The following is a 27168-nucleotide window of genomic DNA, read 5'->3' as shown; positions in this document are numbered from 1 at the left end:
TTATAAACCCACTATTTACAAAAACGGTTTCTGAAGTTTTTTTGTTTTGTTTTTTTTAACAAAAATTAAACTATACACCAATCTAAGTTACAGAAACAAAAATAACCTTTATAAGATCACATGTATAAAACAAGAAATGAAATGTGATTTTATTTAAGGCAATACTGGGCTACTTCACAAATCACCACCTCAAATATATACACTGCTCCACACTACTAATTTTCTATCACATTCACAACGGATTCTTTAATACCAAATATTGTTTTAAATCTCCAATGTAGCAAACTATTTTTATTCACATTTCCATTTTTATTATGGAATCATAAATGCTTTGTATCCAATTAAAAGCAATGAAAAATGTAGCTATAAGAAAACTATTATATTTATGAGTTAACTACATATGAATATCATCCATAGATACTGGATGTTAAAATTTACAAAAATGAGAGCGTGTCAGTACGTTTAACCTATGAAATGTGATCTTATCCAGCTCCTCTCCTGTAAATAAATGCTTTATGCAAAATAAACTGGATATGGCAGACCTAGCTAGTTTTAGTTCAAAAGTTCTTAATTTAAAATGACTAAAGGACAGTTTTAAAAACTTGCTCACTTAGTTACAAATTAAAATTCCGAATATAAATGTGTCATTTAATAGTTTAGACTTACAGACTGCTGGTGGCAGCAAATGATTTACAATAATAAATATATACAAAAAAATGTATCTACAAATAAAGAGGACTGTTATACATGAGCAGTGACCTGGTGAAAGATACCAATCACAGACAACTCACAAAGATTTAGTTCATGGAAAGGAGGATCGATCCGATAGAAAGTTGAGGTTTTGATCAAGTATTTACACAACTGAAGCAATTACTCTGTTCTTCAAGTCCCATAGGGATAAAAACAAATAAGAAATTTACATGACTCGTGTCATGTTTTTTGCTAGATTAAATCACTTCAAAATAAAAGAGCTCCACAGTTACTAGCATGCGTGATGGCTTCCTATTCAAGATAAATTTTATTACAGGACGTGGTTAAACACATTAGGTTTTCAGTATTTTGACCCCCCTTCCTCGGTACTCAGAACAATTACTTTTGCAGCTGTAACCTCTGGATTATCCTCCCAACGTCCTTCAAGCTTTCTCAAACCGATGACAGGTTTCATTTCCTGAAGTTGCTTCAACACACGCTCAGTGCAGTCTTTAAAAGTCTTGTCTAAAACTATCTTTACATTTTCACCACACGGAAGCCGCGATGGGTTGGCAAATGGTACGAGGGTTTCAGTTTCAGAACACGACCAAGTGACATTATTACTTGCTACAGAGGTCTTCTCGTTGGATTTTCGTGAGTTCGAATGGGAACCTTTTTTGGTTCCGCTGCTATGATAGTCTCTTTCGGTGTTTTTCTTTTGCTTCACGGCGGACTCTTCAAGGAACTTGAGGAATGACACTTCAAAACCCATAGGCTTAAATGAGCTCCAGTCAAAAGCTGCAGGTTGCTCTTCGGCTGTTTGAATGGCGACAGCAGTCTCTTCCTCCCTGTGCGTGCTACTCACATCAACTGGCAGTACTTCCTCAGTTTTTTCGACTCTCCTCCTCTTATTCTGAGATACATTTTTTTCTTTGTTTGCTCTTTTTAAGTTGTTGGATTTTTGCTTTTCTGAAGGGCAGGAGCTGGTCTCCTGCAAGTCACTATTTACACTGGAAGGGATTTTTGCTTGATTTTCAGCACTTGAACAATCCTCGTTAATCAGTTTAGTAATGAATAGTTCTGTCAGTTCGTCCACTTCATCCTTCTCACCTTTTTCAGTTTCCTTTTGCGGTAAAGTAGATGTGCTTGAATCATTATTGCTTGCTACCAAACTCGGTTCAGGCTCTTTCACATCACATTTTTTATCAGTCTCCTCTTGCTCACAAGAGTCTTCCTTTACTTGTGAGACAGAGTGAGTTTTAGATACAATAAGAAGATTTCTGTGTTGGGAAGTAAATGCTTTGGACAGCTTGTGACATTTATAATGCCTTATTATGTTACTTTCACTCGTAACTACTGATGAACATCCCTTTATCATACATGGATATTGAGTTATGAACCTGCTGGTACATTCCGATAAGGCATCATTTCTAGCCTTTATTGAATACACGTGCTTGCCGCGTTTCAGTGAATAAGCCTTATTTTCTTGAACTTGTATTCCTTTTGCGTTTTTGTTTTCCAAGTTCACATTTTTCTTTCGTTTTGTTTTCACTGAGAGCCTGTTACCTTCTTTCCCCGATCTGTTTTTTAGTCCTCTCTGCTTGGACTTCAATGGTTTCTCCTGATTTGCTTTGCTTGAAATATTTTCCTGACCTGGTGTCAGTCTCCTGGGTCTTATTAGATGATCTTTATGCTTGTCATTATGTTTGTTAAATATATGCCTCAAGAGGTTAGACCTCGTAGCATAAATACGGTCACAGCCTTCACAGTCACACTTGAATACGCCGTCATCTTCTACTTTGTTTGGCCTTATCTTAATACCGTGATCTGCCTCAAGATGTACAACGTAGTTAAGATAAGCTGTAAATGAAGACTTACACTGAGACTGATCGCAAGAAAACCTTCCTGCCTCTGGCACCGATTTCATGCTTCCAATTTGCTCTGGGGTCATGTCATGAAGCTTCATATAATGTTGTATCAAGCTGGTAACTTCCTGGAAGATGCGAGAGCAGTCACTCACCTCACACCTGAATTCTCTGACGGTGGGTTTGGTTTCCACCTCATCGCGTTCCTCTTTGCCTGGGTCATTCTCCTCCTCCACTTCAACAGAGAAGGCAGGGAGGTCAGATTTGTGCACAGCTTGGTAATGAAGGATTAGGTTTTGTTGTATTGTAAAAGCCGCAAAGCAGCCCTGATGGACGCACCGGTATGGTCTGTAAGGGCTGTATCTAGTGGGAAACTCCAGAGATTTTGTGACGGGCTTCCTACGTTTTCTCTCCTCTTTTTCCTTCCTGTACTTCCTAACCTTGCGTACTTTGGGTTGTGCCTCTGTACTACCAAAAGAGGCTGCATTATGCTGCTCAAGTGGAACAGAAACCACTTGGGGAGGTTTTTCCAGTCTTTCAGGAATATTATTTTCTGGCAGAAGGTTTTCCAAGACTTTTACAGGCTCTACAACTTCCTTTATCTGAGCTTCTTTGACCAACGGAGCTGCAGTTTTGTTTTCTATTATTAGCGTCTGCAAAGTTTTTATTTCAACAGGTCGCGGGGTTGTGTTTACGGTTTCATTTTGAGATCTTCTGCCATAAGGCCTTTTAATTTTCAATTTTACCATCTCCTCAGTTGTAAAATGATGTACAAGCTGACAGTGTGCTCGAAGATTAGAGTTTCTTGTGAATGTTTTTGGACAGGTAGCTACAACACATTTGAACGGAGCATACTTCAGTTGATGTTTCTTAATTTCTAATATCATTTCTGCACTGTACTGATGAACCTTGCCATAGTGTTTAAATAATGCATCTTTCGTCATAGCACTATAATTGCAGCCCGGGTCCTGACACACAAAAGGCTTATTTACTTTATCACTGAACTGAATGTTACTTGCCTCTGAAGATATCTGGACTAGGGGTTTAGTTTCAGTTGTTACCACAGGAACTGCTGGTGCTAGTGTATCTACTGGAAGACACTGGGAAACAGTCTCAGAGACCTGAATGGGTGAATCATCTTCCAGTTTCAGTTTTTGCAAGGCCTCCAAAATTTCCAACATCTGAGTATCATCCTTTTGAGATGTCTCAGGCTGAGCAGAGCTACTCTTCGCTGTGGTGACGTTCCCTGCGTGCACAGCAAACTGTGGAAGAGTGGGTAGTTTTACACTATGTGCAGAATTTCCCGAAGAAGCCTGTGCATTATTTACTTGTGAGTTCTGTCCTGAAGCAGCAATGGTATCTTGAACTTCAGTTTTCACCTCAAGTATCTGTGAATTCATAGCGGTTTTAATTATTTCCAGGGTTTTTTCAAAGTTCTGCATAACATTGTCTTCTGAAATCTGTTCCTCTGAATTTGCTTGCACACAAGAATTTACAGCCATCATCTGGGAATCCCCATTTTCGGTTTTTACTGTTAAAGGGGGTAACGTATGTGCATCGAGATTTGTTTTGAAATTCTCTTTGATACTGGCCATGAATAACTGATTGTCAACATTATTGAGTTTCTGTGTGAGATTTTCCACCACCACTTGAGAGCCACAATTTGCCAGCAAGTTGGATTGAAAACCTTCTCCCTGTATTTGCACATTTCCTTCAGTGCTTTTGGTTAGAAGTCCTATCGTTGTTGTATTATTTACTTCTACTTTCTGCAATGTATTTGGTGCAAGCAAGGGCGTAGTTGCTTTTCTCTTCCTCTTTGAAGCACTGGTTCCCTTCTTATTCGAGTTGCTCGATCCTGAATTCTTGGGACTACTTATAACTGAAACTCGTGAACTGTTCCCTGTAAAGTTTTGCGCTGCTGCAACAGTATTAGAAAACGAGCTAGGACATAAGCCATTTTCAATAGTCTTCAGCATTAAGTCCTCCGTTGCAAAAACAGGCAAACTCTTGCATTCATTTACTGGAGGAATTTTGGCATTGAGGGTCCTGTTTTGGTCTGTTAGCAGGGTACTGGGGTTACAGACTGGCTGCAGCAGAGGGGCCGCGGTTGAGTTGGGGAGAACAGCCGCATTTATCTGGGTCGTACCAGTGACGACACTTGTTGTAACTACGTGCGGAAGTACTTCCGTGTTATCAAAGGTACTCGGGATGCCTGCAGTTTCCAAGGCTTGTTTTATAATTTGATTTCCTTCCTCATTCCCACTGGTATTAAAGTTAGTCACATTGACTCGTGGAAACACAGTCTGCAGTAAGGCTGTGGAACGATTTTCAGCTGCAAGTAACTGGAGGAAAGATGGATCTTTAAAACACACCTCTGGATTGAAGGCAGACTCCTGGGGTTGCTGCAAGTTTAATGAATTTGAGGAAAGAATCATACTGGCAAGCAAAGACTGTCCATTAGCCTGCAGAGCTTCTTGAGAAATTTCTGATTCTTCAAGAGGCTTACAGTAAGACCTCTTAGATAGGTGACCACCAAGTGATCTAGGATTAGTGAAAACTCTGAAACACCTGCTGCAGATAAATTTGCCGTCCCTAATTATTGCTGGCCACTTTGCCCGCTTGTTATGTTTTGGCTTCCTTTCTTTCCCATTTGGGCCCCTGCCACGATCTTTTTTCGCCTTTTCTGAAGCTGGATGTTGAGAACTAGTTTCATTGAAGTTGTTTTCATTACTCAGTCGTGAGGGAAATATTTGATCAACAGTTTCTTCTTTTGGGAAAGCAGAACTAGCATTTCCTTCTAGTTGTGACGAGAAGTTATTTGTGTTATTTTCCAGTTGTGAGAAGACTGAATTTGGAGGATTCTCTGCTGACGAAGGAAAGAGAGACATTGGACCATTTTCTGCAGGCAAAGGAAGAAAAGGATCTGAACCGCCATCAATATTCAAAGGCATAACTGTTTTTGCCAGATCATCCAACTGGGAAGGTAAAGTTGCACCAGACAGATTTTCCATTTGTGAACATAAAACACTCTCAGGCTCACTTTTAATACGAGTAGACAAACTTGGATTTATAACACTTTCCACTATAGGCAACATAGGATTGGACAAATTTTCTAGATGGGTTGGGAAAAGAGTAGTTGAGACATGTTGCACTTGACTGGAACAGGTGGGATTCACATTAGGTTTGTTCTGTGTAGTAAAAGCAGCACCACTGGGATTGCCCACTTGCGATGGCATAAGATATACAATTTTCCCATCGTTCGGCACATTTTGCAGATTGCTGGATTTTCGTGGTTTCTTATTTTTTCGCTGCATTTTAAAAGCAGCATATTGGTCAGGGTGTGCTGCTTTCATATGTTTGCCAATGCTCTGTGATGAGTTGTACGTTCGAGTACACCCCTCAACCTGACAATTAAATTTCTGAATTGGGGCTGCTGGTGACACAGCTGAAACTAAAGAGCTATTTATGTTAGGCTGTGAAGGAATAAATGTAATACTTTCTAAAGTTTTTAAAGGCAGGTTATATAGATTAGCTGCAGCCTTAATACTGTCTTCAATTTCAAGTTTCGAAATGGGTACACTGTTTCGATATGCTGCCTGATTCTGCACGCTGAATGGATTTACAATGCTCACTTGTCTTTCTAAGCTTTTTGATTCAAGGGCTTCTGGTTTTAGTGCGTCTGAGGTCACAGAAATATTTTGAATATTCTGAGTCTGATTGAGACAGTCTTCTTCCTTTCTCTCTTGGAAAACTGGAAGACAAGAGTCAACCGATGAGCACAACTGCTGGGCTCCAGGTTTAGTGGTATCTATGTTACTGGCAGTAGCAGCCAATTTACCTCTTTTTACAAAGTTATCTCGGATCTTCTGGTTAACAGCAGTCACCTTAACGCTGCTTGCTGGAATTGCCACTTCTGTCTTCACTGAACCTGTAGGAGACTGCTCAGAACCAGCATTAGGCAAGGGATCACTTTGCTGCAGTATACTTGCTGATGCGTTTACACTTTCATTCCTTACTGGTTCTGCTTTGATTTGATTCCAGACAACGTTTTCTCCTTCGGTAAAACTACTTTGGTTGTCAGCCAGAGGAGACGTCAATTCCTCTTTAACAGCAACTCCATCAGTGTTTTCATTAGGTTCAGAAGGTTGACTAAGATCAGGCTGATTAGTCTGCCCTTCAGGCTGTTGCACTTTTTCCGGCGGCTTGTTGTGATCCTCAACATGCTTTTCCAGTTCATTCTGAGAACGGTATACCTTTCCACAGCCTGTGACTTTGCAGGTATAGGTATTATAGTGTTGTGCTTCGTGATCGTAGAGTAAATAGGCTTCAGAAAACACTCTGCCACATTTAGGAAACATACACTTTGCTCTGAAGACTTGATGCTCTTTCCTATGCGTCAGCAGCTCAGCGTAACTGTTAAAACCAGCCTTACATTTCATCTGTATGCAGATATAAGGCTTGCTGCCACAGTGCATTTGTAAATGATCATTCAGGTGAGTAACACTTACGAAATGTCGTCTACAGTACTGGCAAATCACTTTTTTGCTTTGCATTTCAAGAAAACGTTTAGCTTCTTCATTATCTTTATGCCCCTTTGCGTGTGCTATTAGATTTTTAAAATATTTAAAGCCTTTTTTACAAAATGTTACGGGGCAGGTGAATTCATTAACAGGGAGTGGCTTTTGAACTGGCACTATCTCTGGTATGTAAGGTTTATCTTTGTCATCGTTTTCATCATCTGAGCCATCGTTATCATTGAACACAATGAAGTCTGTTGAATAGAGACTGTTCTTCTTAATGGGTCGCTGCTCCTGTTTGGATACAGAATCAGTTTTCTGATTCTCGTTGGCAGTTGCTATTTTAGGAGGTCTTCCCAGTCTTCTCAGTGGTTTCATAGCAGCCAATCTCTCTCTACTGGAATTTTTAACATGCAAAGTTACATGGGGAACAAAGTTTTCCTTAGAATTAAAATTTTGGGCACAAATAGGGCAACTGTAAATTCCATCTTTATAATGTTTTTGTGCATGCCTAACTATTCTATGACCTAGGAATTCTTTGTCACATAACACACAATACTGCATATAAGCTTGCCAGTTCCTAAATCTAGCTGATATGAACCCCCTCTCTCTGAGTTTTTTAATTTCTCTTTTTTTCTGCTTTTCGTCTCTGATACCCTTAAGAAGGCTTGTAGCTTCATCAAAAGTGCCAGCAAGCCCATTGACAGAAGTTTCTTTAGTCTCTTCTTGGCAACCCTCAACCTTCTCATAAACTTCACTATCGTTTAGTTCGTCTATTGATGACACGATGGATGCTTCCTCTCCCATAAGTGCCAGACACTGACGCTTGAGAGTTTTCCAGTCCCAGAATTCCGGATCAAAAGGCCACTGAGTTTTCAGTACAAGTAAGAGCTCACAGCGCAAAGAATTTGGTATCGGAAGATTTTCTTCATCATACTTCTGGTCAGGCTGATTATATAGCATTTCAACAGCATAATATGCATCCACAGTGGGTTCAAGAAGAAATTCACTCAGCTGACAAGCACGTTTAACCTCCAAATCATCTGGGAGCAAGCAGGAGATAGTCTTGCAAATAGATATCTTGACATCTGTATTTTCACTGGATTCCAGGCGCAATGCTTTCACACACAGTTCAATGCAGGTTGCAAGTCCAGCACCATCAATCTGTAAAGCAAGAATAATTTTAGTAAGTCATCTTATCATAACTCTTTCTATATTTATAAATAAAGGTATCATTATTCAACCCTAAGTGTCAGAAGAAATGCACCTGGAGTTTATAATAATACTTTTTACTTTAAGAAACACAGTGGTTTGTCTTTAGATGCTATTCCATAAGTTGTATGATTTATCTTCATGCTACTAAAAAAATGTGAAAATTTACATACAACTAAAGCCCCAATTAATTGTATGTTCTGTCTAGTTTGAGGACTTTAGGACTGTATGTTTGAGGTGTAGGGTTCATATTAGAGCAATATTGAGCCTTTTCCATGAAATAACCTGCCAGTTGTCACAGTTATTTGACATGAGCTTCTATGGAGCACTAGGTTAACACTGGGTAGAATTCAAATGGTGAGAAGTGCTACAGTAAGAGATGCCTGTGATCTTCAAAAAGATCTATAGTTTGGAAATCACTTAAGGTATAAAGGTGTATTTTTATTTTTAAAGATTATGCCACTTCAAAGTCAACTGACCTCAACTGAACACATGGCTTCATTCCAACTGAAAGTAATAAGTACAGTTAAATGTTCCATCATTTAAGTGTTCCAAAGGTCATGTGGCCTTTTCTCATTTATACCTTCAGGCAACATAAATTACGTTTATGTCCACTTTACAGTCCCTTTATGCTGCCAAGGATGCACAGAGAGGCTGTGGTATACATGAGAATAAATCCCAGCGAATTTATGAATGCACAAGTCTACTACCCATATGGTCTCCAATTTCTGCCATCAATGAAATGATCCACAGCTCACTAGAGAAAAATCAGTATGGCATGGAGCAGACAGAGCTCTTAATATCACAAGCCTCTGTGAAAGTTATTTTCCTCCTCCTAACTCCAGTTTAGTTCAGATCTTTGGAAAAAATAATCCTTAGGATTAGAAGCCCATGACTAGCCATACCAGAACACTGCAAAAGGAAAAAAGGAATTTTTATTCTTTGAATTAATATATCAAATTACAAAAATATCCCAACTAAAAGCTTTAGGAAGAGCTCAATTTAGCTATAAACATTAAATAGTGCAACTATTAATGAGAGGAAACTAGGAAAATTAGATGACAAGGTTAGCTGTGATAGATGAACAGAATTTTTAATACAACATTGGATCTAAGTCCACAAAAGGCAAGTATTTCATTTATCAAAACAAACTGCATTGTTATGCGGCAAGTCAAAAGTGGGTTTGTTTTTTTTTTTTTAACTTTCTGTAATTTTCTTATATATTAAGATACAGCCTTCATCTCCTCTCCTAATAAGTTTCTCGTCACTATTTTCTGTATTATTTGAAATACAGAAAATCATGAAGACGAATGTTAGGACCTGCTAACAGAACATACGTCATTTAGAGGACATGTACAATAGTAGAGGCTATAACCTCGCCTTTAGCTTTTCCTTCATCTCAGTTGTGGCATCCAGCTCTCCTTTTTATCCCCCCCGTCGCCCCCTTTTTTTTTCCCCAAAGGAACAAAGAAGTTTTCATGATTCTAAATGAATTAACTTATAGTTTACCCACAGAAGGAAGCTGCTACGGCCTTTGCTAAAACCAATTAGGATTGCCCCAAAGCTGATGCTACACAAAGAAATAGGATGTCTAAGTAGCGTTCATAAATTTTCCTGATTACTATTCCATTAAAAATGCCAAAAATATTCTTTCAGGAGTATCCTTACCTCTGAATTAATTACTTTAATCAGGAAGAAAATGTGATAAACAGTCTTAGTTAACACAGAAAGTTGACGACATCTCTCTAGATACACTTGAATAGAAGGCTCTACCCTTTGCTGCAGTTTACTCCAGAAAAGAGTCAGTTCCCTAGAACAAGAGAACAATATTTCAGGGCCAGCAATGCAACCACTAATCTGATCACAAGAAATGCAAGGTTGAGAACAGTTTCTATTTTGTCCTTGGGAAAGGAAAAAATCTGAATTTATTCACATCTTTTCTTATACAGAAAAGCTTTTATTAGTATTAGTATCTAATTTTCAAAATTATCACAACTCAATTCCAGAAGGACAGATCAGAATAAAACCAGTATTACCACAATTTATGCTACATAATTCACAGACTCATGATGTGGCCTTGAAAGATGTCTTGCGAAGTGGTTTACTCTTCACTCCACAGACTGGCATTTTACACTTCTGAATTCTTAGTAATTACTAACAGCTATAGGAGGATGGCTTTTCTCTGTGGTAGATACGTTTTTCTTGAGCTCCTCTCCTTTAATAGCTGAATCTAACTGAGATTTAGTGAGAAATGAGCCCCTAAAGCCAAACAGTATTACTGTATCTACATTAACTCAGTACTTCATTCCTCCTTAAGTGCAAATTGCCAAGAGTATTTAGTACCTTGTGGAATGGTGTAACCCCCAAAACTTTAGCAGAATCTGTTAAAGCAAAATCCTGTATTAGCAGATGTTCTTTTGCTGCTGCTGCACATAAAAAGGAGGTGCACAAACAAAACAAATTCTTCAGGAACTATACAGGTTTGAAAGTGCAACCAAACTGCGAGCAGTTGGAAATTCAGACCCTAAGAGCTCAAATATCTGCCAACAAAGACCAGTTATTTGTTCCCACATTAATGAAAGCAAGCCCTAAACAATAAGTATCTTCACCTAGCTTATTATTTTGGTTATAGTAGTAAAGTGTGCCTTCTTTTCTAGAAGTTTGTTAGAGAAAGAAATACTGTACTATGAAAAAAGGACAGATGGGAACAATACTTATGCATCAAATGTTGCTGTAATGCTAACTAGCTGCCTACAGATATTGAATTTCTTATTTCTATAGCGTAAGATTATTGTAAAAAAATGATTAACCAGCTCCTGGTATTTGTAAATGTCTCACCATATATGCAGCCTTCAAATTCCCATAATGGAAACGAATCTTGTCAAATACTTTATTTTTTCTTTTCTTTTTTAGCTTTTCAAGAGCCTTATCTCCTTCTTGTTTAGCTCCTTCTTGTTTTATCAGCTAAAGAAGGTTAACTTATAGCTCATGTATCAGCTCCATCTTCCCAAAACTAATTTTTGTTTCACTAGACAGAAAACAATATTCAAACTCACCAGGCACAGTACATCTCTCCTTGCTGCAGCTGGCGAGATAAAAACGCTGCACATAAAATTAGAGCACTTTTTTCATCTCCATCAGATTCTAGGTTACAAATCATTTCTAGAGCATCTTTACAATCTACTTCTGCAATCTAGAAGGAAGGAAAGAAAACAAGACCACGACTAAGAAAGTGGTTTCATTTTTCAGACATACAGTCATTTGATCCTTTGCAAAAAGACAGTAATTTAGAACTTAGTGAATATTTAACTCTATCAGATAGAGATAAACTTGAAAGCAAATCAGCGTGTTTCTAGATAGAATGTCAAAATTGATTATGCCACCAGAAACACCATTTTATTACAGTGACTATAAACTTGTTTCTCAGACATAACTTATTTGTATCTACTGTCCCAGTCACCTAAAAATTTTAATGGACAACATTAATTATTCCTACATATTACATACATATGCTAATTGTAATAAGCAGATTTATAACTTTAAATTGTGGCCTAACACAAAAAGATTATTTCCTGAAATTCTATCCCAGTTTACTAGTCACTGATGTTACTATGGCTTATATACAATAGTGGGGAAATTAATGAACATGAAATTTAACGTGAACGTTCTAGCGTTTTTGAAATAAAATCAAGATAAAAAGAACAGGGAAGCTGTACAGTAAGAAGCAGGTCAACTGAATGCTCTTCTAGAAGAACATTACAGTCTCTGCAATGTAACTTATTTGTTCAAGCAACCATGGAATCACTTAGTTTTGTAGCAAAACAAATGAAAAACCACAGTCCCAGGGAATACTAGACAGTTGTATCAGTACTGAATCAGCGCACTTGTTATAACAACTACTGTCTAATTTGATTTTCAGCAGACTGGTTTGATTGTATCAATTAGCGCATCTGGCAGGACATGCTGGTATTTATTCTTTGACACTGTCAGCTGAATAATAACTTGACCGTTCCAACAGCACTGCTGGAAGTCTCTCTTGAGAAATCACAAGACCACCCAAAGCAAGAAACAGAAGCGCCCACCCAAACATCCAGCTAGTTTGGTACTTTGGATAAGGTGGCAGCACAGCTTTGTTGGGCACCATGATGTCCAGCTATTGGTCCAGCAATCAAACTACAATTTTGAAGAGTACAGCAACTCATTTTTCCCTTTAAATTGACACTTTGTAAATACACTAATAACCCTTCATTGAACTTCATTTGAGGTTTAGTAACTTCAGTCATCTTCTAATCAAACCCTGCATTTCTCAACACCTCCGAGAAGATGGATTAACATAACTGTAATACCAATTTTGACTGAAGCTCTGCTTTGCTCAGTACCCCATCTCAGACAGGAACCATCAGTTAAAAGCCTAGGGAAGAATATGGGAAACTGAACTTACAACAAAGGGAATTTTTTTAAAATGTTTTCCCAGCCTTTTCAGAGTTCCTAAGGGACTCAGCTTCCAGCAAGGGTCTGTACAGGCCCAGCCATTAAGTCTGTAAGTCTAGTATTTCACTTACTGCAGATTTGAATTCCTCACCTTTTTGAAGCAAACTATTAGAGTAATCCAAGCTGAAAATGAGCTCAGATGATACTTTTCTGCCTATTCTGAATGGATATCAAAATTTCCATACAACTAAATATTGAGCAGTACTTCTTTACAGTTTACCTTTTTCCATTTCGTTACTGTTCTCACACTGTGGAAACGACTATCCTTCTCAGTTCAGATGTCCTTCATGACATGTTAATGGCATACCTGCCTTCTCTTGGTAATACCTGAACTTTCCAGAATGGTAATACTGCAAACAGTGCTGCAGCTGAAGCTGCAAAGCTAAGCAACCCAAGGAACCCAAGGTTTGGAAATACCTGAATTAGGTTCTCTGTGATAACCCAGTTTGAACTTAGCTGTATGTTATAGCATCCTTAGAAACAAGGCTCCCCCATTCCTTTTGTCCATGGGATTCACAGTCATGGTTCATTCAATGACTGAGCCCATTCTGCTTTGAAAACACAGTGGGGCTGACTAATGAAGGAAGCACGTTTGCAGGGTCACAAATTCCAAGTTCCATTGACAGTCTTCAGCGAAACAACACAAGATTGCACAGCCCTGTCACAGCTCCCCCTGAGCTTGTTCTGCCAGGGCCTACAGCAGTCAGAGCCAAGAGGGTAAGTCCAATTCAGTCCTGCTGAGCATCGGAAGAACATGCCCCGTGAGAAGCCATCACCTTAGAATTCGGTCTATATCTAGGAAACTTTTCCAACTCAAATCACTGCACAGTTTTCATCCCTTTAGGATCAATATCAACATGCTTAATACTTATTAGCAATGTAAATAGAAGACAAAGACAAAAAGACAGCAGAGATATGCAGACAGTCAAGACAACTGACAACTGCAGTTAGTTTTTGTTTAAGAAGGAAAAAAGCTCAGATAAAACTTTGGGGTGGGCTGAGAAATGAAGATGTCACCTGAAAGAATGCAGAAGAGCAAAGCTGTCATCTCTTCTTTGACATTTGCATTTAAATAAGAAGGACTTTATATTTCAAACCAGATCAAATATGTGATTTCACCTTCAATTTCCCCCCAGACATTTGGGTCAAAAAAGGTTACAATTGTTCTCTGAACTAAAAGTAGCATCTATGTACTAGGTACTACACAAAAAGCTATAGTTAAAATAGAATGAGCAGGGAAAACTTATCTTCACCTTACTAACAAGATCTGAGGCAGAGTTTTAAAATACTTCAAGCAAAATTAAACATAAAGTTGTGGCAGAGCCAGAAAATGCCTAGTGGCGACCTAATATTACACTTCCACAAATGTTTTAATTGCGTCATTACTAGCCAGTTTAAAAGTGACTTAAATGAAAATAAAAAAAACAGAATATCAAAAATATTTTGGACCATATTTGAAAAGAAAAACCTCTTTTATAGAAAAACAGCCTAGTGACTTTATTATCATTAAGGAAATAAGTCTAAAAGAAGTTCCTCATTTTTTACTTACTTCTTCCATTAGCTTTTCATTTGGTGATCCTGAACAAAGACAGACCAGGTAGGTTTGCTTGAAATTGCCTTTTGCACTGATTTCTGGATGGTCAGAGCACAGTTTTGCCAGGGCAGTAGCTTGCGTTAATTGCTTTGTTTTCATTAGGTGCTTAATACGCATATCCAGCAGCACGGGGCCTTCAAACACTAAAAATTCATTCACTTCAAAGAAAAACAAGCCAAAATATTACATACACGTTTCACAGCAGGTTACAGAGTTAACAGATGGCATTTACTCATTCATGGTTAACCCCTACAATTTATACAAATCAAAAAAGGTACAAAAGGTATGAGGCAAAGACGAGAAAAAGCATCTTTGAGAACTGTACTTGTTGATTAGAAGGATTCCCTGCTACAGACCTTTTATCTACTTGCAGGTTTTAATTCATTCTAATTTCTTGACAAAATAGCTGCACACAAAACAGATTTAGAAAACATATAAATATTAAAATATTTAGATACCATTTGATTATAGTTGTACAGATAGACAAATAACACAAAGCCACTACTCTCACATCTTTCTTTATATATTTGTGCTATGCCTTTGCTGATAACTGCCTTTTAAAGACCTTGCTATGAAAGTATAAATGTGACAAGTGTAGAAGTATCTGAAGTCCTTTCTATTGGCGTTAAACATTTTGTATTATGCATTCATAGAATGCAGTCAAACCGCTTTAAAAGTTTTTCAGCTAAACAAGCTTCCTACAAAAAGAGGTTTATCTTGTATACATTTGACTGTGTATAGTTTAAAACGCAAAGACACAGGAATGGCTGCATTTTATTCAGCTATATTTTGTAGATATGCTGCTACCAGAGATAAAACTCTGCTGTCTATGCTAACAACCCAACTCGAGGTACTTCTGTGGAAAGCGTAAGAATCCTACAAAAAAGGGGAGTGCAGGGTAACGATCCCACTCTTACAGATACATCTCCGGTCTCATCCAGATCGTCAAGATCAAAATTGCTTCAGCTTTGAAGCATGAGGTTTAGTACTACCTCCAAAATATTTAAAGTCAGTTATTAAAGCTAGATAGACACAGAGACAATCAATTTTGTTTAATCCTTTTGACATCAACCCCTGCCTGTGACAACTGTTTCCACAAGCTAGTTATATACTGCTTGAAAAATCTTCTAGGTTTTCAATTATCCCCATCTTAATTTCATGACACATTTTCTCATCTTTTAAAAACAACAGAATTTTCTACTGTTTTTTGTTTCCATTATTTTGTTAAAAATAGCAGATTCGTTATATTCTTTAAGTGTTAGGGTAAAATCTCAATCTTTTCTAAATGAGATTTTTTCCAGTCTTCGAGTATTTTCATCACCCCTTCCTGAATCCTTCTGGGCATTTGCAGTGCTCACTTTCTTAAGCATCTTGGTACAAACATTCATTATATTCCTCTTAATTTACTCGCCTTGAACTTCACTTGAATCACATTGCCCATTCACCTACTTTATATTTTCTTGACTTTTGAAGTCCTGTTTGGTCTTGATGAAATAATTAAGTAACTTCAGCATCTGCAAAATTAATTACCTCTCTAGTATTTAGAATATTAGTATACCAAAACACAAGGTTTACTGAAAGAGAAAAGATCATCTCATTTTATTCTTTGCTTCCTCCCATCCTAGTTAGCTTTTGATTCACGACTGTCTTTCATTTTATCTCATGATTTCTCCTTCTTCTAGCTACTTATACAGGATATTACTAAAAGCCCATCTTGCAATCGAAATTAGGTCAACCGTTTTCTTTTTTATCATTTTAGCACACAGAATTTTAGGGCAGAAAATACTGCCTTTTGCAGAAATCATGCCTGTTAGACCCCATCATTATCTCTCACGCATTTTCAGATCTATGGTTGAATTACCATTTCAACCAAATTGTTAGTTATTTGTTCAGGATCCTTGTGCACTATTACAAATGATCAGCCATGGCTCACTGATGTGTAAGAATATTCAGTCAAATACGAGTTCTTTCTTCCTCTCTCCATGTCAATGAAGATTCGACCAGATTTATCGTCATGTAGGAACAAAGGAAAACCAGAGTGCACTAACAGACAATTGGTAGATGGTAACCATTTTCGTGTTTATTAGAGGACATTTGCCTTTTAAGCCGCAGAATAAATGTTCCTTTAGTGTCATTACCAATGCCATATAAAAAACGTTTATACTCTTGTCAACCCACAAATGACCCAGTGATTGATTACATTTAATAGTCTTAGCCTTGCTCTTCCTCCTACTGGGTACCAGTAATCCTTCTGCCCACAGTGCTTACTCCCAGCTAGTCTGCCTGGAATAACACTGGAACATTTAACCTTATGTCTGTAACAAGATACAGGAAGACCGTAGACTTTAAGCTATATTGGTAACCCAAGACATTTCATCTGATTTATTATCATAATTACTGCATTTACTACCTTAGAGACTGTTTTCTATCTGCTAGTTCTCAGTAATCCCTTTCCTTTAGTGTTTACTGCTTCAGCCAGCCTACCTTGCATAAGCATCAGAACATTTTCTATTATCTTCTCAACAAGATATAGGAATACCTCGGGGTTAAAGCTACATATTAGCTCTTAAGCCTTCATTCTAATCCAAGTGATTATAATCATTAGAGTCAACATTTGGAAGCTCATTCAAAACACACGTATTAATTATATTTATTTCGTAACTGAACTATGTATGACATTTTAAGACAAAAAACAGTGCCGAGGTTGCAAGGGCAAGTCTATATAGTGGGGAAGAGTCTTAAGTATAACATTTTTATTTTTTTTAAACATTTTATAAATATATTTTATAGTGCAATGTCTATTTCAAAAGTTATTGTAAACACATTGTTAGTTTACCATAAGAAATATAACTTCATAAAAATGCTTTGAGGCACAAAGTGCTTTTTCAGCACAAGTTAGTTAACCTCTATGAGCACAAAACCTGAAGTATTTCATGAGAATGATATAGCTTATCAATAGCATGATTCTCAGAAGAATTATTAAAGGTCATTTTGTGCAATGCTTGACCATTCATTAAAACTCACAAACTTAAGTTTGTGCAAGGCATGTGCAGAATTCACATAAAGTTACAGAACTAACGTGAAAGAAAAAAGACAAGCAGATGACATCTGACAGACGGTACTATGATCTACTAACTCTGGCAAATAAACTTGGAGATACCAGAATCTAAGCTTTTAGACAGTTTCTCCATTATTCCCTTGAATCCCATAGCTGGGATCTCAGGACGTACTACCAAGGGATTCCATGTCAAGTCTGGAAGAACTACTATGAACTTTTATTATAGGTAATGCTTATACCATACTTGAATTAAAAAAGAGAGAAAAGATAATCCACAGATTAGTAGCACACAAGAACATGAACAAGGCATGAGCACAGCTCTGTAGTAATAAGTTCTCTATGGTGGAAAGTCCACATGTATGTCACGTTTTGGCTGACTGGATGACTTGTAGAGCACAACGCAAAGAATTTTTGCCTTACTCAAAGCACTTGTAATCCTATTAACTCTACCCTTTGCCAATTCTTGGGTAGGTATAGATTAATCTACCACAGACCTTTATTTCTTCTCAACTTCACTCTGGCCAAGGAAGATGAAGGCAGGAGGTGAATGTACATGTGGACTATCCATCTCAAAGAACTTCAGTTACTAGTCAGTAACCTCTTTAGACATCTTCAAGTGTTAGTCCACATGTGCGTTCACACTGTGGGTGACTCTGAACTGTACTCGATACTTTCATATTTACCTGGAGCTGGGTCTCAGAATCCTTCAAGCAAACAACATCTCAGCACAATTCTGCTGAATGCAGCACCAATCCTGGATGCTTCTACGATGGCATATTGTCTGGTGAAAGGGTAAAAGAAGTTCCAGGTGGCTGCTTTGAACACACCCAGGATGCAAACACTTTTTTTTTTTTTTTTTAAAGCGAGGCTGCTGGTATCATTCGACTTCTGGCAGCAGATGCTGTGATTACTGAAAATAGTTCCATGCTAGCTGTTTGAATTCTAACCTGCCTGTTGTCTACCTTGATAATCTCTGAATAGTGATGGTTGTATCCTTGAACCTCTTTTCAGTGGGACATAGTTCAGAAATCTGCCTACTACATTTAAACTTATGAAAAATTCAAGAACTTGATTTTTGACATCCAGGTTTAAATCTCTAAGGATTATCAGAATCAAACAAACAAATGAAAAAAAGCAGTAGCAGCCTGGCTTTTTGCAGAGTTATCTCAGATCCTTTTCCTCTAGACAGGAACCTCCACTCACCCTCAGTGCCAGCTGAGGAAGTACCAATGACAGCTTTGAAGGATTTCACCATCACTGCAAGAAAATGATAACCCTGAGGATGGAAAAACAGGTTCATGCTGAAAAGCACAAGCCACACTGACAGAAATTGAAGGTGGAAGTGCAGTAGTAGAGTGCTTTAACGTTGCACAGGCTATCATACAACCCAAACCACTTAGGCATACTTCAACTTTCAGTCTTTGGTACACTAAGCAATGAGGCCAACCAGATAAGCCACACAGCTTCAAGAAACATGAGTCATCATGAATACAAGTCAGCTTCAAATCAAGATTAAAATCAGTCCTGATCTCAAATTAAGCTATCTAGTAGTTCAGGAGGAGGCCAAAAAGACAAAAGACCCACTATCATGTGAAGAATTAAGACTATCTTACTAAGGTTTCCTTCCCTAACCAACCAATGAAGCAGAGAAAAAAAAAGAAAATTCCTCCCTCCAAGTACAAGTGCTTCTTGTTCATCATATGCAATCTCAAGAAAATAGTAGCCATGCAGCTGAAACCTGACGTAGTAGCAGGCCCAGTCATTATGCAAATGCAATACAACATCTGACAGTAATATGAAAACAGTTGCCAAGTGCTAAAGCAGGTAAACCACTTAGTTTCAGACTAGTCTGTGATCACAGCTAATACTGCCATCGTGAACTTAATGACGTGGATAAGATATTTTATTTTCACATCTAGTCTATCTTTCCAAATTTCTTTCTGCTTTGGTACTGAGACTAATTGTTCCCACTATTTGAGGTTGATGGAAACTGGCTGAGTGGTGCTCCACAGCAAAGAATGTTACCAACATGCTCATACAGGATCTCTAAAACATTATTTGAAAAGATCAGTACTTTGCTATCCTGATGACTCAACGGGATCATGTCACTTTGGGTGATCTCTTGAGTCTAAAACATCTATGATGCTACATAGACAAAACTCAAAATTTGACAGATGTTCTTTAAAGACACAGGAGACAGGTTTAGGTGGAAACAGAAAATTCAAATGAACAAACAAGTAGTTTACAGCTCTTGAGCACGCTTTCAAGAGATAATAATGTTGAGGAACCAGAATTTGAATCAAGAAGTTGCAGGCCTAGTCGCATAATTATTATGGGTCCTGTTGGGTAAAGACATAGTCAAGGGATAGAAGCAAGAAACACTAGATATAATAAAGACATAGTCAAGGGATAGAAGCAAAAAACACTAGGGAACTAGGGGAAGGATCTCTCTTTTTGGCACTGAACTGCTCTGAGGGAGTGGAAATTGCCTGGGCATTCTTCTAATGAACGTAGATTGATTCATGAATCAATACCAAACAGATTCAGGAAACTCAAAAGGACTTTCTCTCAGGAAATCAGATGGCAGCCATGAGCAGTGCTATCAATTCCAGATGTCCACTTAGGGGGCCCACAAATGACATCCAAAGACCCTGCTGACAATTCAGTTTTGGCAAATAAATTCTCTTTGGAGTCACTTGTCAAGAATAAGAAAAAAATGTAACCCTCAGCCGAATGCAAATTTCCATTTCCAGGTTAGTCCTCCATACAAAACAGACTAGCATTGTGGGAACAAGCACAGCCCCAAATGACAATGCTGATGTTCCACTTGCGGGAGGGGAGGGGGGGAGATAAATTTTCTTCATAGACAACTCAGGTCGGGTATCAGCATTACAATAGCTCCCAAGAGGAGATTCTATTTTCTTTGGTGACATCTGTTGCCCAGAATCTGGTAACTTAAGACAGGTTTCCCAACATTCGTGGTTAAAGATGGGCTAAAAATCCAGGGCAATGCCAATGTTTGTCACCCAAGGAGATGACAAATCAAGTGGCCGGAAAATATTTCCGGTGTGAAAAGATTTTATATGTGCACATACACACAAATTTGTATCTACTGTATGTATGTAGTTCCTGCAGTACAGTTCAAGACAGATTTTACTATTTTATATCACGGTACTGTATGAATGTCTTGTAGTAATGCAGTAATACCCATCAGCATCAAAGAAATCAGTGACCAGCATGCTAATGCTGTTCCGTCAGTGCTTCAAACAACTGGATATCCATCCTCTACTTGTTTTTGAGCTCCTTAGTGCATGAATCCTTACAGACATACATTCATCAGAGAACTGAGCTCAAGCCAGTGAGGAGTAAGGCAATTACTTAATGATATGACACTCAGAGAGCAGTCTCCCTAATATCTTAGGAAGTGAGTACTTCCTGATTATATTTAGGTGGAACCCGTGCGACAATCTATTCCCAAAACTAGGAGAGCAAGTGAATAGTCAGTACAGACAAGCCTGCATTTGCTTGACTGTAACCAGAAGAAATCAGCTGTGCTGTGTAGTCAGAGAAAATGAACTTGTCTCTCACTACGTCCTGATTTTGTACCGTTTGAAAATAGAGGAATTCAAAAGGATCTGTCTCTGAGATGAAACAGACACCGAGCTGTGCTTCCTACAAGAGATGCAAAGAAGCAAATTGACCTTCAGGAGTCAACATAAGAGGCTTTCAAGAAGAGAATCACGGACCTAAAATTCAGCAGATATCCAGTATGTCGAAGATGCTGAATAGGTTATAATTACGCTGAATAGGTCATAATTGAGGCTATCAAGACTGAAATAAAATAAAACAAACACGAAGAAACACCTGAAAAAAATACAAGCAACAAAAGTTTAAGGGGATGATACTAGGAAAAACGCTTCCAGTCTCAACTAGTAGTTTCATCTCCAACAGATAAATGTTTACGCTATCTATTACTCAAAGACCAAATTCATCAAATCTGCCACATGAGAACATCCCAGTGTAACAAGCTGACTGCTTAAATACTTGGGAACTTCTGAAATAGCAAATGGTAAAGGTAACATAAAGAACAAAACCAGAATCCTGTAAGTGAAGTTTACAAATATTCCAGAGACTGTTATACTGGAGTTAAGGTTGAAGACTGCTGAGAGACAGTTGTCCACCAAAAGAGGGTAAGTGGTAGCCAGAGGGAGTGCTGGATTACAGCCAAGAAAGCCAGCTCTCTGGGCAGAGGAATTTTGGTATTACTAAAATATCCTCCAAATTAGCAAGAAGATGATACAAAACAATGCGGTACCACAGAGGATGACAATAACTAGAAAACAGCTTGTCAGCTGAGTAACAAAAATATGAGCATGTAGTACCACAATCTTGCCACTGATAAAAGGGGGCTAAAAAACGTCCAAACATATCCACAGGATGGCACCCCACCCCCAAACAAATGGTTCGTGTTGGCTGAATGGATGAGAACATGGCATAAAACTGAAAACGACGAAAGGCTGACTGACAGTCTCCAGGCTGGAAACACCACCAAACCTACCAACCTGGACCCTGAAGTTGAACACAATGAGGTTAACACAAGAAACCACTGACAACTCTTTTTTTCTTTTTTTTTTTTTTTGGTTTTTTTTTCAAAAGATTGCTCATCTTCACTCAAAAAGCTGAAGGTTCTTTGATGTGGCCCTCTCTTAGAAAAGTAAACCAGCAAGATTTAATAATTTTTGGAGAAAAAGAAAATTCTTCAGTGTCCCAGTGTCTTCTGGTCTTCCACACAAGTGCCCTGGGTAACTACAGCTTGGGGTCAGCACTGGTCCCAGTGACATTAACAAGGAAGCTAATTCCTTGGAAGCGTGTTAAACTTATATCCAGGATGACTGAGTCTCAAAACCACAAAAATTACTGGTACAGATGTCAACAATAGTTTGCACATTGCCATTGTTACCCGGACAGGGAGGCAAATGTGGCTTTTGAATACAAAAAAGTCAGACAAACACCAAAGCACCAAGCACTTTGATATTAATGGCTTTCTTACCCATTTTCCAGTGAACAAAACTCAAGAGTCAAGAAGCTGATGCATGGTTTTAGAATTCTAATCCTCCTGAATGTCACTCACATGGTGAAGGTGTTTGCCTTCCCTACTTTGGAAAAGGAAGAGCTCTTACTTTTGATGACATTTTGTCATGACATGTAATCTTGTGCTACTTAGTTAAGCAGCTTTTTCTACCATCAGGACAAGTAATAACTGTAACAGAACTCATTCAGTCAGTCCAAGGCAGACGCATCCTTGAGTAAGCAACATTCAGGAATAAAAGGAATCCTAGAATGTCTGAAAAAACTTTGCAGGAAAACACAGATAAAATGATTAGTCATCAAAACCAGATTCATGAGGGAGTTCTTAAAAAACCTCAAATATAAGGCAAGTAAAATATTAATTAAACCTCTCTCTCAGAAATACCTCACTGTTAAGAGGACTAGAAGGTGGTTGATACGAAGCTAGTAAGAGAGTACTCCAGGGGACTATGAGAACTGCATACCAATCCAAAATCTATATTAGAAGCATAATGAATTATTAAAAGAAGTGGCAAAATGCAAATCATGTGGATGTGAGTATAAAAGCACAAATTTTGTAACAAGAAAAAAATAATAAAAGAATCACACTATACTTTTTCTGGACTTATCTGAGGGAGTTATACTATGAATATGGGAGATCCAATTAATTTTCTAAAGGCATTAAAAGAAGTCCCTCAAAACCCCTAAAGATATCAACCTATCTTGGTAGTAAAAAAGAAGATCCTTATACAAATTATCTGTTAAAAGAAAAAAGAAAAAAAGAAAACAATCTCTCAGTGGGTTCCCTGAGGATCCGTACCAGGACCTCTGCTGTCCAGCATTTTTATAAATATTTGGAAAAGCGGTGTAGAGAACAAGGTGACAAAACATGCTGATGAAAGTAATGTAGTAAAAACATGGCAACTATAAAAGACCGAAGAGGACTGTACTCCATAACATGGCATAACAGACAAAATTAAAATGTTGATAAAAACCCCAAAGTGATTTTCATGGGGAAAAATGCAATCCTAACTGTACATACAGAAAAACAGGCTGTGTTAGGGGAAAATCCTACCACTGAAATAGATACTGCTCCTCAAGAAAGAAAACGAGACTAAACCAGCCAGTTTTAAGAAAACATTGGTTCAATGCTCAGTCAAGAAGCAAGCCTAATGTGGGGAAATATTACAAAAGGAATGCAGAATGAAGCAGAAAAATCAGTACATGTTGACTGCTGAATAAACCTTTGTTCTGCCTTGAAGAACGGGACAGTAAAGCTGGAAGATAGTATGGAGTAAAGACACTACAGAAGAGAGAAGATGGGATATGACAGCACCTTAACAAATCATGTCTTACTGAAAAGATACATTTATTAAAAGACACAAGAACAGTTTACTTTTTAATAAATAGAGAATATCACACAAAATAGGCAGGCATCAGGCTAAAAGGAGGTAGACAGTAAGAGCAACTACTTTACTTAACGCGAGAACTGTGTAACTCTGCCTTAGGTGTGATGGTTCATTCAGATTCTAAAACCAATTAGGCAAAGAATCAAAAAAACAGCCAAGACTTATTTACACAAGGATACCACTTTTGAATTACAAATCATTAGCAGTGGAAATAACACATCAGGAAAATATCATTGTATGCCTCTGCTGATCATATACTCTTCCCTATGCAACTCTGTTAGCCATTCTCAGAACTATGGTCTAAATGAATTTTCGGTAATGGCCCTCTTTGGATTTCATAACTGAGTAAATGCCATTCGCATTAAAAACCTGTATTTTTTATTTTGGTTTATGTCAATTAATTTTTGTATACCAGTACTGAACTTACCCTATCATAAAATAGTGTGTAGGTAATCTCCCTTCACACGGCTTATAACGAAAATGACAAGAGATCTCCAGCTATGATTATGTTCTATGCAAAATACCAATGTTAAATTATTTGCATATTCCTAGGAACATACTATCTTAATAATTCAGACAATGCTACAAGTATTTTTATTTATATAGCTTATAAATTATCACATAAACTATATTCAACAAAAGACTTCCATATATCATAATAATATTTCAATATATTATAAAAAGGAGGCATATTTTACCCCAATCATCATTTTAAATTTTACCTTTATCTGGATCCAACTGCTCTTGGGAAAGAATACCACACAACACTGGGTTCTTCCACACTCCCTTCTCTTGTGTAAGTGTAGTTAAAATATGCAGTTCCCGGCTTCCATTTTCCATCAAATTTTTATGAGCCACCTTAAAAATATATTTTACAAAACAAAAGTTTTGTTAAAAAAATAAAGCAAGAATATGTGTCTTTCATACTCCTTTACACCTTCTGTCAAAAAAACCCCTTACCAGACAAAGAATTACATGTATAACAAAACAATCTTAATATTCAGCCTATATAGGTTTTACTTCTGCCTCTGTCGCCTAAGGCTGAGAAACCAAAATGACTGAGTGCCCCAGCCTCGCCTTGAGATTTATTAACAGGGCTACTTCTTAAATTTCTGCAACTAAATTTTGAAATAGGCCTCCCTTTTAAAAATGAATGAGCAAATTCTACGGTCAACATGTTGGTCTGCCACCAGCTGCCTAAACTCTTATTTTTTTAAGACTCTTCAGCAGTTCCACTTCTATGCACTGGAGACACTGAAACAAATATTTTTGTAAAGGTGAAAGATTTAAGCCATAAGACTGCACTGCAGAGTTCTATTAAAATATGATGAAGACAGCCTGGAGTCTTAAAATCAATTAAAATAGTTTCCACTGCATAAGATACTAGGATAGATTCTAGAAGCAGATGTATTCTTGGGAGCAAACTAAATACCTGGAAAAATCCATGGCTTAAGTAGCAATGCACAAGTAACACTGGTCCTTAAAAAAAACAAAGTGTTCATCCCTATCTCTTCATTTTTCTTTTACTTTTCTACCTGCTCTGAAGGCTGTGGGACCTCCCAGCACCAAACACACCTCTTCAGAATTGATTTACATCAGGCAGTTGATAGTCAAAATTCACTGTAAAAATCAGCCTTGCACCTTCCTATTATTTAGGCTGAGAATCCTGAGGGAACTGTATCTGGTGTCTTTTCCACTATTACTCTTTCCTTGTCCCTAACCCCTACTTTTTTTTTCTTTTTTTAAACTGTAGGCAGAACCTCCCACCACATATTTCTCATAAATACTGAGGAGCAGAACTTGTTTCAACACTCTCCTTTAATGCAGAGCTCTAATCCTTAACCTGCTAGTGCCTTGCGGGAGATCTAACAATCCTGCAGTATTGATAGATCTTTCATTCATAGTAAGTCTCAAATGTACAACCATAAATAGTACAGAATGACTTATATGATATTATTTCATTTCTAACAGTGTTAATAGACAAATATCTTTTAAAACATGAGCTTTCTTATAGGTATCTGAAAACATTTTTTTCTTCACAGCTGCTACATGAACTATGACAGACAAATGATATGACTGACAGCAATTACTGCAGAGCACACAGGATTTCCAGCTGAAGGGCTTGATCTTTATCAGCCACCAGGAAACAAGTCTTCACATATGCTACATACTTAATACCCTTAGGTTTCCAAACCATTCTTAAAAGCTATTAAGTCTTCATTTCATGAAGCAAACTCACCTGTACAAAAGCCTGGAATTCTTCCCACTTATTGTCAGGTAAATCAAGAGGCAGACACAGTAGAAGTTCAATACAGCTTCTGGAAGTCAAATGGGAATATTATTCAAGGCAATTTTGGCTTTTAAGATGCATAATCAACAATTCTTTATTCTAGAATCCAAATAGTTATTTGTTAGAAATGCCAAAGTCCCAAAACAGTTTGTTTTCTTTGAACATATAAAGAAAAGAGGGTCATGGACACTCTTGCAGAAACTGTAAAATCAAACTTTCTAAAAGACACCAATTGAAAAAATACAATTTGGATTTATCATTGAAGTCAAGCTCTGTAACAGCCTGTGTAAACTGATGCACTTTCAGATTGCACAGAGATCAATAGTAGAAAAGTGTTTCAAGCCAGGGATGTTGGCTCGTCCCAGATCAGGAGTCCTTCTCAAGACTGCCCCATTTCCAACAACCGAAGATATTCTCTCTCACATACAGCATTCACCATGAGGAAGGAAGGTGCTTCCCAACCTATTTAGATTTCTAGAGATTGGGAAAGCATTTAGGCAGTGAAATGTTAATACCACACAGATTGGTTTTAGTAATTGAAAAACATACTCACAGTGCTAAACGTTCAAGCACAAAGGCTACATTTTCACACTCAGAGGTAAGATAAGGTCGTGCTTTAACATAACTTCGGATAGCCACTGTATACACCTCTAACAGGGGCAGAGGGTCTTCTGATGTTTTCCACTTTTCTGCATATTCCAACAAAGTCTGTTTAGGAAGAGGAAAAAAAACAAACCCAAAAGTCATGAACAAATGTAAGTTTTTAGTTTTATACTCCTCTATAGATGTAATCATTAAAAAGGACAGTCTACTATCTCCTAAATATGAATTACATGTTCTCAAAACATGCCTTTTTTTCTTAAGAATTGTTGTTTCATTTAACAACTAGAACTTAAACTCCACACACAATCATTCTCTGATCATGTAAAAATGGTATGACTGACACTTCCCCCTATGGTACCACCATACATTTCA

At 37.7% G+C, this 27168-nt stretch overlaps 1 protein-coding gene across 1 annotated transcript; it reads right to left on the bottom strand.

Moving 5' to 3' along the window:
• Positions 1-630: 630 nt before the first annotated feature.
• On the bottom strand, positions 631-26895 carry ZNF292 (zinc finger protein 292). Its single transcript, XM_009887488.1, has 7 exons — positions 26747-26895; positions 26143-26221; positions 24626-24761; positions 14325-14527; positions 11341-11477; positions 9953-10094; positions 631-8236 (listed from the first exon to the last, which is right to left on the bottom strand). Exons 3-7 carry the CDS (start codon positions 24741-24743, stop codon positions 1052-1054), a joined length of 7785 nt encoding a protein of 2594 aa, XP_009885790.1. The 5' UTR covers positions 24744-24761; positions 26143-26221; positions 26747-26895; the 3' UTR covers positions 631-1051.
• Positions 26896-27168: the final 273 nt, after the last annotated feature.

Source organism: Charadrius vociferus, unplaced genomic scaffold, assembly GCF_000708025.1.
Source record: "Charadrius vociferus isolate BGI_N301 unplaced genomic scaffold, ASM70802v2 scaffold185, whole genome shotgun sequence".
In the NCBI taxonomy this organism is placed as follows: domain Eukaryota; kingdom Metazoa; phylum Chordata; class Aves; order Charadriiformes; family Charadriidae; genus Charadrius; species Charadrius vociferus.
Note: the sequence above shows the minus strand (reverse complement) of the source record. Positions and strands in the feature narration are given on the sequence as shown.